The 13,938-nt window shown below is 44.0% G+C and overlaps 1 protein-coding gene across 4 annotated transcripts in view; it reads right to left on the reverse strand.

Moving 5' to 3' along the window:
- The window catches only part of LOC140719107 (uncharacterized), a 77,567-nt gene that overhangs the window by 4,725 nt on the left and 58,904 nt on the right, over nt 1–13,938 (reverse strand). For all 4 annotated transcript variants that reach the window (XR_012096862.1, XM_073033488.1, XM_073033489.1 and 1 more), the window contains one exon: nt 4,622–4,939. Coding sequence is in view for 3 of the 4 variants with exons in the window: in XM_073033488.1 (XP_072889589.1) it covers nt 4,622–4,939 (318 nt within the window). In the remaining variant the exon portion in view is untranslated. The remainder of the gene's footprint in view (nt 1–4,621; nt 4,940–13,938) is intronic.

Consider the following 13,938-nt stretch of genomic DNA (forward strand, 5'->3'; position numbering starts at 1 on the left):
TAGTGAACAGCAAGGAAGTCTATCAGAGCTTACCTCAGGATCTGGACCAGCTAGAAAATTGGGCTGAAAAATGGCAAATGGAATTTAATGGCAAGGTGTTGCCCTTCAGTAGGACCAACCAGTGTGGGGCACTGAGTGCTGTAGAACAAAGAGATCTAGAAAATCAGATCCATAATTCATTGAAAGTGACACCACTGTTAGATACTTTACTTGACTTTATTGTCACCAAACAATTGATACTAGAGCGTTCAATTATCACAGCGATATTTGATTCTGCGCTTCGCGCTCACTAAAGTACAAATCGAAGTAAATATAATAAAAATTTAAATTATAAATCATAATTAGAAAATAGAAAAGGGAAAGTAAGGTAGTGCAAGTCAGATCTGGATATTTGGAAGGTACGGACCAGATCCGGGTCAGGATCTGTTCAGCAGTCTTATCACAGTTGGAAAGAAGCTGTTCCCAAATTTGGCTGTATGAATCTTCATGCTCCTGAACCTTCTCCCGGAGTGAAGAGGGACAAAAAGTGTGTTGGCTGGGTGGGTCGTGTCTTTGATTATCCTGGCAGCACTGCTCTGACAACATGCGGTGTAAAGTAAGTCCAAGGATGGAAGATCGGTTTGTGTGATGTGCTGGGCTATGTTTACGATCTTCTGCAGCTTCTTCCTGTCTTGGACAGGAGAACTTCCATACCAGGTTGTGATGCACCCTAGAAGAATGCTTTCTACAGTGCACCTATAAAAATTAGTGAGGGTTTTAGGGTACAGGCCAAATTTCTTCAGCTTTCTCAGGAAGTAAAGGTGCTGGTGGGCTTTCTTGGCAGTGGACTCTGCTTGGTTAGACCAAGTCAGGTCATTTGTGATATTCACCCCGAGGAAATTAAAGCTTTTGACCTGTTCCACCTGTGCACCACTGCTGTAGATGGGGTTGTGCAGTCCGCTACTCCTTCTGAAGTCAACAACCAATTCCTTCATCTTGGTGACGTTGAGGGATTGGTTATTGTCTTTGCACCATGCCACCAGGTTCTTAATTTCCTCTCTGTACTCAGACTCATCATTACCCAAGATACGGCCTACAATTGCGGTGTCATCAGCAAACTTATATATTGAGTTTGATAGAAACATGGCTACACAATCATGGGTGTACAGTGAATACAGCAGGGGGCTGAGTACAAAGGTGGGGCACCGGTGCTCAGAGTGATTGTAGAGGAGAGCTTGTCCCCTATTATTACAGCCTGGGTCCTGTCTGTGAGGAAATTGAAGATCCAGCTGCAGATCTGAATGCTAAGACCCAGGTTCCGGAGCTTAGGAATCAGTTTATTTGGAATGATGGTATTAAAGGAAGAGCTGTAGTCAATGAAAAGGAGCCTTACATATGCGTCTTTATTCTCCAGGTGTTCTAAGGAGGAATGTAGTGCCAGAGAGATGGCATCTGCCGTTGACCTGTTGCTCCGGTAGGTGAATTGCAAAGCGTCGAGGTTGACCGGTAGGTTATGGTTGATGTGTGCCATAACCAATCGCTCGAAGCACTTCATAGCAATTGATGTTAGAACCACAGGTCGATAGTCATTCAGGCATGCCACCTTGCTTTGCTTCGGCACTGGAATTATCGTTGCCTTCTTAAAACACGAGGGGATCTTAGACTGAAGCAGGGAGCAGTTGAAGATGTCAGCAAACACTCCAGCTAGCTCGCTTGCACAGGCCCGGAGAACCCGTCCCGGGACGCCATCTGAGCCCATTGCCTTCCTTGGATTTATCTTCAGGAAGGCTCTTCTAACGTCTTCTTCGGTGACGATGAATCTTGATGCCACCAGGTCCGGTTCATCCAGAGGGGGCGGGACGCTCCTCTTCTGTTCGAATCTTGCGTAGAATTTGTTAAGTTCTTCAGGAAGAAAAGCGCTTCAGCCTTTTCTTTGCACTCAGTGATTCCATTTAGACCCTGCCATAGTCTACTGCCATACCTCTGGTTAGCCTGGGCTTCCAACTTGGCTCGATATTGCCTCTTGGTGCCCTTAATGGCTTTCCGGAGTTCATGCCTGGATTCCATGTAGCAACTGGTATCCCCAGACCTAAAAGCCACAGCTCTAGCCTTCTAGCCTTCAAGATACAATCATAAAGAGAGCTTTTGGTTGATTGGCTTTCATGAATCAAAGTATTGAGTACAGGAGATGGGATCTTATGGTGAAGTTGTATAAGAAGGCATATGTGAACATCTCGATCTGTGCTTTCAGCCTACTACAAGTTTGATGGAGAAATTTATGAACAGATGAATGATGCACCATCGGGATCTCCTGTCTCTGGCCTAGTTGCAGAAGGCATAATGCAGAAATTAGAGAATACAATTATACCAGAAACCAAATGAAGGCTATATCATTTTTTTCCTTCAGTTTTTTTTATTTGAATGGTCTATGCAGGTAAGGATAGGTAAGATATATTTGGTTTTCTATGAGACAGAGAATGGGACCCCACAAGGCAGTATTTGAAGCCCTTTGTTGTTTAATATTATGATGAATAATATTTTCTCTGAGATGTGTACTGGGGCGGGTAAATCATTTTTGCAGATTATGGAGCTTTATGGATTAGAGGTAGAAATTTCAATTGAACTGTATATAGGATGCAATTAGTGATTAATAAGATCGAACAGTAGGCAAATAGGTGGGGTTTTAAACTTTCAGTAGCTCAAACACAAGTGATGTGTTTTACAAAGACGATCAATAGACCTGCACTTGATTTGAAATTACATAGTCAAACTCTTGAGGTGTCAGTGGTAAGATTTCTCAGCAAGTGACTGGATAATAAGCTGACATGGAAGCACCGTATCAGTAAAATAGTTGATAAATATAAAGGAGCACTAAATATTCTTAGGTGTTTATGCGGGTATTATGGGGCTGCTACTCAAAAATCTTTGTTTACCATTTATATTTGTTTAATTCAATCTGTACTTGATTATGGCTGTGAAGTTTATGGATCAGCTCCATCTTCAAATTTGGACGCGATACAAGCACTGTGTTGTGGTACAGTAAGGTTGTCTCCTGTTTTGGCTTTACAGGTTGAAATGGGACAATTACCCTTACAGTTGTGAAGGGTGAAGTTGATGTTAATGTACTGGATTCATCTGAGGAGGCAGAGGAATGATTGCCCTGTTAGAAGTGTGTTGGAAGACTTTTGGGAACATCACGAGTGTTTTTAGTTTTGGGTGGCTAGGATCACCACTCGGAATATGAGTTTGCTGGATTATGCAATATGTCCCACTGTAGCTTTCTTGGTAACCGCACCTTGTTATTTTTTCCAATGGCTTTAGTTGATTGTAGTTGATTTATGATTGAAACCTATTGAATATTTTAAAGTTTGGATGGAGTGGATGTGAGGAGAATGTTTCCTACAGTGTGAGTCCAGGATAGAGTGCACAGCCTCAGAATAGAAAAATGCCCCTTTGATGATGAATTTCCTTAGCTGAGGGGGGTGAATCTCTGGAATTCATTGCCACAGTCAGCTGTAGAGGCCAAGTCATTGTGTATTTTAAAGCAGAATTTGACAGGTTCTTGATGACTTGAGGTGTCAAATTTTACGTGGAAAAGCCAGAAGAATGGGACTAAGAGGGATAATATGTCAGCCATGATAGAATGGTGGAGCAGACTTGATGGGCTGAATGGCCTAATTTTGCTTCTTTGTCTTTGTGGTCTCATGTTCTAATGGGTACCTGTTAACTCTGGGATGGAGGAGGAAAGACATTGCTGGGTGGGATTATTGTGAATGATATCTTACTGGGGAGTGAGTTTTGCTGCGTGTGAGTGTGCCATTGTGTCTGTGTGCTGGGGCACTATATTCAGTGTAATAAATACACAGGGTATCACACAGCACTGCACGAAGGGGTAAACATCTTGCTCAACTCGGACCTCAGTCGGGGAAAAAACAAGCAGAGTAGCAATGGTAGCATAGCGGTACGCCACGATAGCATAGCAGTTAGCACAACGTTTTATAGTTCAGGAGACCCAGATTCAATTCCCACCGCTGCCTGTCTGGAGTTTGTACGTTCTCCCGGTGACCACATGGGTTTCCTCTGGGTAGTCCTGTTTCTTCCCGTAGTACAAAGACCTACCATCATTATAAATTGCCCCATGACTAGGCAAGGATTAAATCGGGGGATTGCTGGGTGGTGTGACTCGAAGGGCCAGGAGGACCTATTCCGTGTTGTATCTCAGTAAATAAATAAAGTGCTCCGGGAAACAGGCGGAACAACTGGGATCCCTGAACACGACAGACCAGACCTCTGAGTGAGATCTGTTTATCTGTGTCCCACGGATTCAGGTCATTTGACCCATCCACACCAGTCCCTCCCATGCCATTGGCCTTTCCCTCCATTCCCCCCTCCCTGTGTGTTCATATCCTCCAGCCTCAGTGCCTCGAGTTTCCCCATGGACAGTTCTATCCTTCATGGTCCCTGGCCCAGTCTCCACGGATGTGGTGAGTGTGTCCAGCTGACCGCCTGCCTGACACTGGGTCTGTGAGCCCAGCTCTGGGCACTCACAGTCAGTGGGGATCGGTGAACATGGGAACCTATGGGATCTACCCTCACTCATTCGTCAGTGGTGTTTCAGGAACCTCTGCAGCCTCTCACTCACCGTACACCTCCAGTCGAACTATCTTTTTGGTTTCAGCTCCTGAACCTACGGTAACAGTCACCTCATAATCACCAGCGTCTGCTCTCCGTAAACCACGGATTTCCAGACTGAAGTTCCCGGGATGTAGAGTTATCCGTTGCTTGTACTTAGCCATCAAAATTTCACAGATCCCGTTTCTGTATTGCACTATCCTGCTACTGAGTGATGTTATTTTCCACACAATCTCATAAACATCTGGTCTGGCTGGGATCCCAGGAGATAAGACGACGGACTCTCCCTGAGCTCCCTTCACAGTGGAAGAGGAAGCCCGTGCTCCAGCTGAGGAAACAAGAGGAGACAATCAGCAGGTGTGCTCAGTGACAGGAGGAGGAATCAGAGATGAGAGAATCACACACACAGGAGCAGGCTAGGGGGCCCATTGACACAGCCAGCCCACAGTTCCTACATCACACAGGGACTGGTTTCCTGCCGCAGGTCACACCTCCTTTCCCCAGGCGCTTCCCTGCACCAGCTATTCCTGCACCCTCTGAGCACTGTCTGCTGCCTAGGACTCCTGTGACGGCTGGGGAGGCTTGGTCAGCAGGAAGCTGAAGGAATGATATGAAGTGGGGTCACGCTGAAGTTTGAACATTTGTTGGTATCGGAGTGGCAGTGTAGCTGCAGAAATTTTCCACCTGAGACAGCTCTACAGAGCTGTGAATCTCCTACAACCCCAGGTACTGAGAGACAAAGACAGTTTCGAGACGCTGTTTACGAGGGTCTACGGTGCAGGTCCAAACTCTGGTAATTGTGGACCAGGTGAGAAAGATGATTATGGAATCTAGTGGGAATTTGACTGTATTAGGAAATAAGTCCATATAACGAAAAGGAGTCAAGTACTAACAAATGGATGGCTGTAAATTCAAAGGGATGATGAAATTTTTACAAAGAAGTGGATTATATGGTGCCTCATGAGATGATCAATAGCAATGACACCAATGTTTGTTTGATTCAATAAAAAGAAGCAAGATGTAAGCAGAATAGCTATTGTTGGAGCAGCCATTGTTGGAGTGGGCTAGTGTTAGAGTGGGAGACTTTGACTCAATAGGCTTTGGCGAGAACAAGTGGAGCCTAAATGTGCTTCTGAGTCATTTGTTATCATTTACTTTATTTGTGAAACTTGTGAAGTTTGACCCAAAAGTATAACAGGCTCAGTGAGAAGAGGGTGAGTAAGTGACCTAGGTGAGCGCGGAACTCAAAGGTTTCAGAGATAAAGCACGAGTAAGAAATTTTTTGTTGTTGTCTGTAAGTCTTATTGGAGTATAAAATATTATGGAGTATAAAACTTAATGCTTAATGCTAAAAACTATGTGGAATGCTAGAGACAATGGTGTGTTGGTATATGCTAGGGAGAGGTGGCTGGGAGAGGCTGAACTTGCATTATTTGCTGTGTAACCAAAACTGTGTGAAATGCTAAAAGACAATGATGTGTTAATATATGCTAATCAGAGGTAGTCAGCTCTGAAGTTTGCTATGGGCTCTGCATGTATCCAATTGAATGTAGATGACAATATGTGTTAATAAAAGGTAGCTAAGAGATGTTTTGCTTTGAACTTGTCTGCTGTGTAATTAAAGCTATGTAGTCAGCCTTGATGTAGATTAGGTAGTTTGAACTTGATATTTGAAATCTTAAGAATGTAAGAGGCAATATGTGTTAATAAAAGGTAGCTAAGAGCTGTAGACTAGAACATGAATAAGTCAATAGGTAAAAACAATAGGGACAAGATAGTATGTGTGATATGCAACTATAGCAACGGGTCCAGGAGATTGCTTTAAAAAGCTGCTGTATCCGAGAATCAGTAGGCAGTCAGCGACCAGCTCAATGACTGTCTCAGCTTTGATTTGCAAATTAAAGTTTAATCCTTCTTGAAGAATCTTCTGCGTCTCCTGGTCATTTGAAAAGCACGAAAAACCACGACATAATTGGCGTCACGAACAGGATTGGGAAGAGACCCGCGGAAGGGAAACGGCAGATTGGGAACACTTCCCGGTCCTCTAGGGACCCCCACAAGGCTAACAGAATTAAGGGTGCACCCAAAACAAAAGGAAAGCGCTTTTTGCGACAATTTGGACTAAGAATTCTGTTGGCTTTGAGGAGGTCTTGGAGTCTCGGAAGTGTGGAACCGCTGCCAAAGGGTCTCTCCAGTCCAAAGAATCTGGCAGAATTGGGGGTTAACGGAGGAGGCTCAGAGGATTGCTCAAGAACACTGCAGTGAGGGTAAGTACAAATAAGTTAATACGTTAAGAAAAAGTCCTCGTGGTTACCGCCTTAAGAGAGAAGGGTCTGCTTGGGCGAGGTGTTAGAATAGAATTAGGGAAAAAAGTCCTCGTGGTTACCGTCTTAAGAGAGAAGGGTCTGCTCGGGCGAGGTGTTAGCATAGAATTAGGGTAGAAAGTCCTCGTGGTTACCGCCTTAAGAGAGAAGGGTCTGCTCGGGCGAGGTGTTAGAATAGGTGTAGAATTAGAGTAAGTAATATTATCCAGTAAACAAACTGTGAATCTCTGAAATACCTTAACAAGAGAGAATAACATGATAGGTAAAGGAACAGCAGTAGAGATTCTGAGCAAAAATTCTCATTTGTTCAAAATGAGATCACAAAAACTTCAGAAAAATGGGAAAAAAGAACCAAAAACCTGGTCACAGAGTGGGCAACAGAAGGAACATTTGATTTAAGTTTGTGCAAAGAAATGGAGGGACTAATTAAAAAGTACAAATCAAAAGATAAATCTAAGAAAAGAGAGCAAAAAAGAGAACAAGAAATGGAAGTGCTAAAACTCTTTAGAACGGAGGGAGAAAGGCTGAGGAGGACAGGTAGAATACTGATTACAAGTGAGGAAGACACTAAGGTGCTGGAAAAACAGCCTGTGAGAGAGAGAGAGAGAGAGAGAGAGAGAGAGAGAGAGAGAGAGAGAGAGAGAGAGAGAGAGAGAGAGAGAGAGAGAGAAAGGTACAGCTGGCTTCAGCTCCATACCCGGATGCGAAAGAAACAGAAAAACCCCCTCCCTATAATGAGGAAGGAACCCCTAAGCAGTGCCCCCTGCTGACGGGAACAATAAACATGCAGGGAGAAGTACAGGTTTGGGATAATGAGGAGGAGAAAAAACAATATGAGAAGGAAAAAGCGGCGATATGGCAGGAGATACAGGCAGAAAAGATAAAGATAGAACAGGTACAGAGAGAAATGCAAGAACAGATTGAACGGATGAAATACTTGAGAGAGGAAAAGGAGTATGAGGAGTATTGGTTATACCATAGAAATAAACAGACTAGAGAAGGTGACTCATTGGAGGAGCAAGAGTTAAGTGGAGAGAGAGAGGATGCTAGAATTTATGGGGAAGAGGTAGGGGGCAGAAGCCTAGAAGGACAGAAGGAGGCAGTAGGGGAGCGGCTTGCGGAAGTAGAGAGAGAGTCAGGTAAGTTACAAAAAGGGGATTGCCAGGAGAGATGCAAAAAATATTCAAGGGGCCAACCAGGTATTGAATCAAGACAGAAAGGAAGGACTCCACAGGGAGACCGAGGGAAGAGCAGAACCCCGGAGACATTTGTGTGGGAGGCAGTAAAGACATACCCAGAGACAGATGGGGAGTCAGGTGAGGAGGAAAGCCAGGGCAGGTGGGAAGGAGGAGGAAGAATGATGCCGTTGTTAGTTAAAGGATCAGGACAAATGCAGTATATCCCTTGGGGATCCCAGGACCTAGAAGGGCTGAAAAACACTCTGCCCAATTTACATGAAGGAGCAGGGAAATGGATTAGAGCCTTTGAGGAAGAAACAGCAGGACGATTATTGGCTATGGGAGATTTGAAGGCACTGTTGATAAGGTTGATGGGAACCTCCAAATTTAACGAACTAATGGAAATGGCTGGCATAGTAAACTCGAACGACCCAAGAACTGATGGAGACAGGTTTGACAGAGTGAGGCAGAGGGTATGGCAGGCCCTCAGAAAGCTTTATCCACCCAAAGTGGACCCCAAAACCTTAAAAGGGGATCCACTGGGAGACACTGAAAACCCAGCAGCCTACGTAGAAAACCAGTTGAAAAGGTGGAGATTGGAGACTGAGCAAGAGGTGGAGAATAGCTTATTTATGACCTCACTGTTCCGACATAGCATTTTGGATGCAATGCCGCCACAAGTAAAATCCAAACTGGAGGAGGTGGTTGGGCTAACGTCAAAGACCCCACAAGAATTTAGAGACCACGTAGTCCATGCCGTTGAGAAATACCGGAAAGACAAACAAAGGTTGGCTGAGCAGCAGGAAGAGGTGCAAAGAAAGTTAACACAAATGCAGCTCGAAGAACTCAAAAAGAAGGAAAAAGAGAAAAATAAAAAGATGCTGCCAACAACCACCGGTTCGAGTACAGCCATCGAACTGGACAAAACAATGCTATATGGAGGGGCCGATCATACTGTAAGACAAGGGCTGGAAAACCCCATGCCAATAATTAACTTTGAGGAGCATCCCCACAAATGTTCTATCAGGAACAAACTAAATTCAAACAGCCCAGACAGTACTGGAAGTCCCAAGGAGGGGGACAGAGAAGCTATGGGCAAAGGGGAGGCAGATGAGGAACCCATTGTTCAGGTTATTTTAGAAGGGCAACTGACACCAATGATGATAGATACTGGAGCCACGTACACTTGCGTACAGCCACAGTATGCCCTTCACCGTCCCATGTCAGGAAAGTTTATTAAGACGGTAGGGTTCTCGGGAAAACACAGTTAACACAGGGCACGGCTCCAGTGCGGTTGAGAATGGGAAATAAATAAATTGTTTTGCCGGTGCTAGTATTTAAAGGAATTCCGATTAATTTGTTAGGCAGAGATGCCTTGTTGAAATTGGAATTAAAATTAGAATGCACCAGAAATGGGCTGAGTGTGAAAAGAGCAGGGGCTCAATTGATAGTGCAAGAAGACAAGAAGGCTAATGTCTTTTGGATAGGAGACATCGCAGACCAGATTCAGGAAACCTGGGAAAAATGGAAAAAGGGCGTGCAGGCTATATTACCTAGAGCTATAATGCCCAAATCTGAGCTACATTGTACAGTGATTTTTGACAAGACTCAGAACAGGGAGTTAGAGGAGAGATGGCACCTGGAGGCATGTACCCAGCAGCACCTGGAAGGGGGAGGCTGTGATAATTGGAAAGCAAGGGGCAGCTTTACAAGTTAAGTGGAACACCTTTTTAGAAAAATGGTACAGGATACCGGAGGCGGCGCCCCACGTAACGTTGTTGATAAATAAGGGATATCAGTCTAAAGACTTAGGACCTTTAGTTAAGAGTGCTGAAACCGTAACAGTGTGGAGGAAAATCACGCCAGAGGTGTGGATATCAGAAGACAACAATTGTATTAAAATAATGGTAAGTGTAGATATGGTAGGGACAGTGAGAGAGGTCGAAATAACTCCCCAACCACACATGCCCGTGCTGGGAAAGGAAAGAGGCCAGCAGAAAGATAAAAGGTTAGATGAGTTGCCGTCTATTCTGTGGTCACAGCATGACGCGGACGTAGGGAAAATAAAAACAGCTAGTCCAGTGGAAATAAAGCTGAAAAGGGGAGCAATTCCACCCAGGAGACCACAATACCATCTAAGACCAGAAAATAAAGAAGGAATAGCGTCGACAGTGCAGGGGTTGCTTAAAATAGGAGTGCTTAGGATTTGTTTGCATTTACCTACAGAGGTGCTCAGTATACCTATACCAGAATGTCGCAAGGATTTAAACATTCACCACACATTTTTAAATCAGGTATTGAAAGCAGACCTAGAGGGCATGCCATTGGAAAGTACATTGTTACAATATGTGAATGACCTGTTGATTTGCTCCCACAGCGAGGAACAGTGTAAGCAGCGCACGGAGGACATAGAATATCCAAAAAGAAACTGCAATTCTGCACACAGCAAGTGGAGTACTTAGGCAGGGTAATATCCAAGGGAGTGAAGGCGATAGCACCAGATCAGATTGAGGCAATAGCTAAGACCCCAAATCCCCAGACTGTAGGGCAGATGATGACATTTTTGGGAATGGCAGGGTACAGCTCAGATTGGATAGGAGAATATGCTGAGATTGTGGCACCTTTAAGAAAGATAATGAAAGAAGCAGGACATACAAATTTGAAGAACGGCTTACAGTGGAATGGAGAGGCGGAGATAGCTTTCAGTACTATTAAGCAGGAATTGCAGTCAGCACCACAAAGTAGCAGAACTGCTGGAAAAAGGGAAATTTGTGCTGACGCCAGCCAGGATAGCAGCGTATCAGATGCTATTGACATTTCCAGACATAACTGTACAGAGATGCACTACCAGTAATATAGCCGATTTTGTCCCTTTAGACTATGAAGGAGAACCCCATGATTGTGTAGGGAAGACGATGGCATTTGCCAAATTGAGAGCAGACTTACGGTCAGAACCACTAGAGGAGATAGATAAAACGGTTCTGTTCGTAGATGGCTCTTGTTATAGGGATTACGATGGAAATCACGCAGGATTCTCAGTGGTGCAACAGGATCAGTCGAGCTATAAGATTATTAGGATGGAGTCCTGTCCCCAACCGTGTTCCGCCCAACTAGCAGAACTCAAAGCCCTGACAGCTGCGTGTGAAATGATGGAAGGTGAGAAAGTAGACATCTATACTGATTCAGCATATGCTCACGGAGTATGCCATTTGTTCGGGGCGGTGTGGAAGCAGAGAGGTTTAAAAAAAAAAGTAGCGGAGCTCCCATACAACATTATCAGCAAATTCTAGACTTAATAAAAGCCATAATGAAACCTAAAGCATTGGCTATAGTAAAATGCCAGGCACATAAAAAGGGAAACGATGTAATAACATAGGGAAATCAAGCTGCAGATGAGGCAGCTAGAAAAGCGTCTGGATGTACGTCAGCTGTCATTGCCCCCAGGTAAGCCTAACTCCAGAACCTGACGTGGAGGACCTAATTGAAATACAAGGTAAGGTAACTTTGGCAGAACAGACAATGTGGGGAAAAAGGGGGGCCAAGCAGAACCCGGAAGGCTTGTGGAGCACGGAAGACGGTTTGTTGGTAGCGCCCACCCCTCTACTGACGATTCTGATTTCAGAAGCGCATGGGATGGACCATTGTGCAAAGGGGGAAGTGATAAGGAAAATAAAGAAGGATGGTTTTTGGTCACCTTTATTTACAGGCTTCAGTGAACTTTGTCTTATCACAGTGCGAGGTATGCGCACAAAATAATGTTTGGAAGGGAATTACAACCCCAATAGGTCATATTCCTGTACTTGAAGGACCATTTAAACATTTAGTGATCGACTACGTAGACATGATAAAGACAGTGGTAAAATTCCTGACAAATGAAGTGATCCCAAGGTTTGGAATACCTTACAGAAGTTAGCTCAGACAATGGTTCAGCTTTTATCCAGAAAGTGGTCAAACTGGTACTACAGGCGCTGAGGATAAAGCAAAGGTTTGGATGTGTATATCACCCTCAGTCGCAGGGCATGGTAGAGAGAATTACCGTAGATTCCGGATTATAAGCCGCTACTTTTTTCCCACATTTTGAACAGCTTTGAACTCTGCGGCCTTTAATCCAGAGCGGCTAATACATGTTTTTTTTTCATGCCGCCTCGTAAACATTTTGCCTCGTAACGGTAGACCAATAAAATTGATGAGTAGTTCACAGAGGTCCAATGAAATTGTACGATAAATCAAGCGCACTTTCACAATTAAATTATTGTATATCAGTCATTTGTACTCACCCTCATCAACATGGAAAACACTCGAAGAAAAGCACATCAGACCCGAGCACATCAGACCCGAGCACATCAGACCCGAGCGAAAACGCTGCTTTTAAGTTAAAGGCGATCAATAACTTTTCCTGGTAGGCTGCAGTATATATATTTTTACCAGTCGCTAGGAGATATTGGAATGTTGTTCGTGCTGTTCAGTAAAAAAGTATATGCAACGTAATTTGTGTTACCGATACGTATGTATATTTAAAAGTAGCCGTATTACAGGCACGGTTCGAAAAAAAGCATTTGCAATATATATTTGTTTGTTACCATATGGATTTAATTAAAAGTTTAAAAATCCTCACGTGTAATATCTTTCTGTGTAAATATCTCATATTACAACGTGGGACACCTGCGGCCGAAAATCCGGTGCGGCCTAAAATCCGGTGCGGCCTGTACAAGTAAAAATTTGATTTTATTTCTAAAATTAGAGCCAGCGGCTTTTAATAAGGTGCGCTCTGTAGTCCGGAATCTATGGTAATGGAACCCTGAAAGCCAAACTAAACAAAATTTGTGCAGATACTAAACTTAATTGGGTCGATGCTTTACCGTTAGCATTGATGAGTTACCGCATGCAAACCAATCGAATAACATGCCTGACACGCACGAGATGCTCACTGGGAAGCTATCATACCTGTGATAGGGGTAAGCAAAAATGTTGAATGAATAAACTATATATACTACAATCAACAGAGGTTCATCAACTACACCGATGATGCACTGGAGGCCTTAGGGCAACAGCTGGATGCAACTAGCAGGATGGCATGGCAAAACAGACAGGTACTGAATTGGCTTTTGGCAGAGAAAGGGGGTGTGTGTGTAATGTTTGGAGAACAATGCTGCACTTTCGTACCGAACAATACTAGCCCAGAAAGGTCTTTCACCAGAGCAATGAATAAGTTAAGGAATCTGCGGATGGAGGTCAAACAGAATGCAGGGTTCGGACAGGGTTAGAAAGTAGACTCGGAGGATGGGGAGCATGGATGACTAAAATAGCAATAACTGTCAGTATTGTATTGTTGAGCTGTGTGCTTGTGCTGTGCTGTTTTCTTCCTTGTCTCAAATCTCTTGTAGTGCGTGCTGCAACCAAACAATTTCCGATGCTCGTGATGATTGCTGAAGCTAGCGTAGTGGAGACAGAAACACCGAAAATGTATCGTTACAGCCTACAACACCTGCAGGATGAACAGGAGCAAAACGACAGTGTGGGAGTAGATTGTAAGGGCTTTTGAGTCTTTTTCCCTGTCTCAGGTACAAAGGGACAGGTTTTTGGCTCAGCGGCCCAGGGTAACAGGGAGAGAATACTTTGAGGTCTTGGCGCAGGAAATTTTAGTTTAACCCGAGATTTGGGAATAAGTGCTTGAGTTTATTGGGGCTTTTGTGCGCAGACTCTTAGCCTTCTCTCTCTCTGTGAGTGTGAGACCCAGAGGGGTCTCAAAGGGGGTTATATTGGAGTATAAAATATTATGGAGTATAAAACTTAATGCTTAATGCTAAAAACTATGTGGAATGCTA

Source organism: Hemitrygon akajei, chromosome 31 (assembly GCF_048418815.1).
Source record: "Hemitrygon akajei chromosome 31, sHemAka1.3, whole genome shotgun sequence".
In the NCBI taxonomy this organism is placed as follows: domain Eukaryota; kingdom Metazoa; phylum Chordata; class Chondrichthyes; order Myliobatiformes; family Dasyatidae; genus Hemitrygon; species Hemitrygon akajei.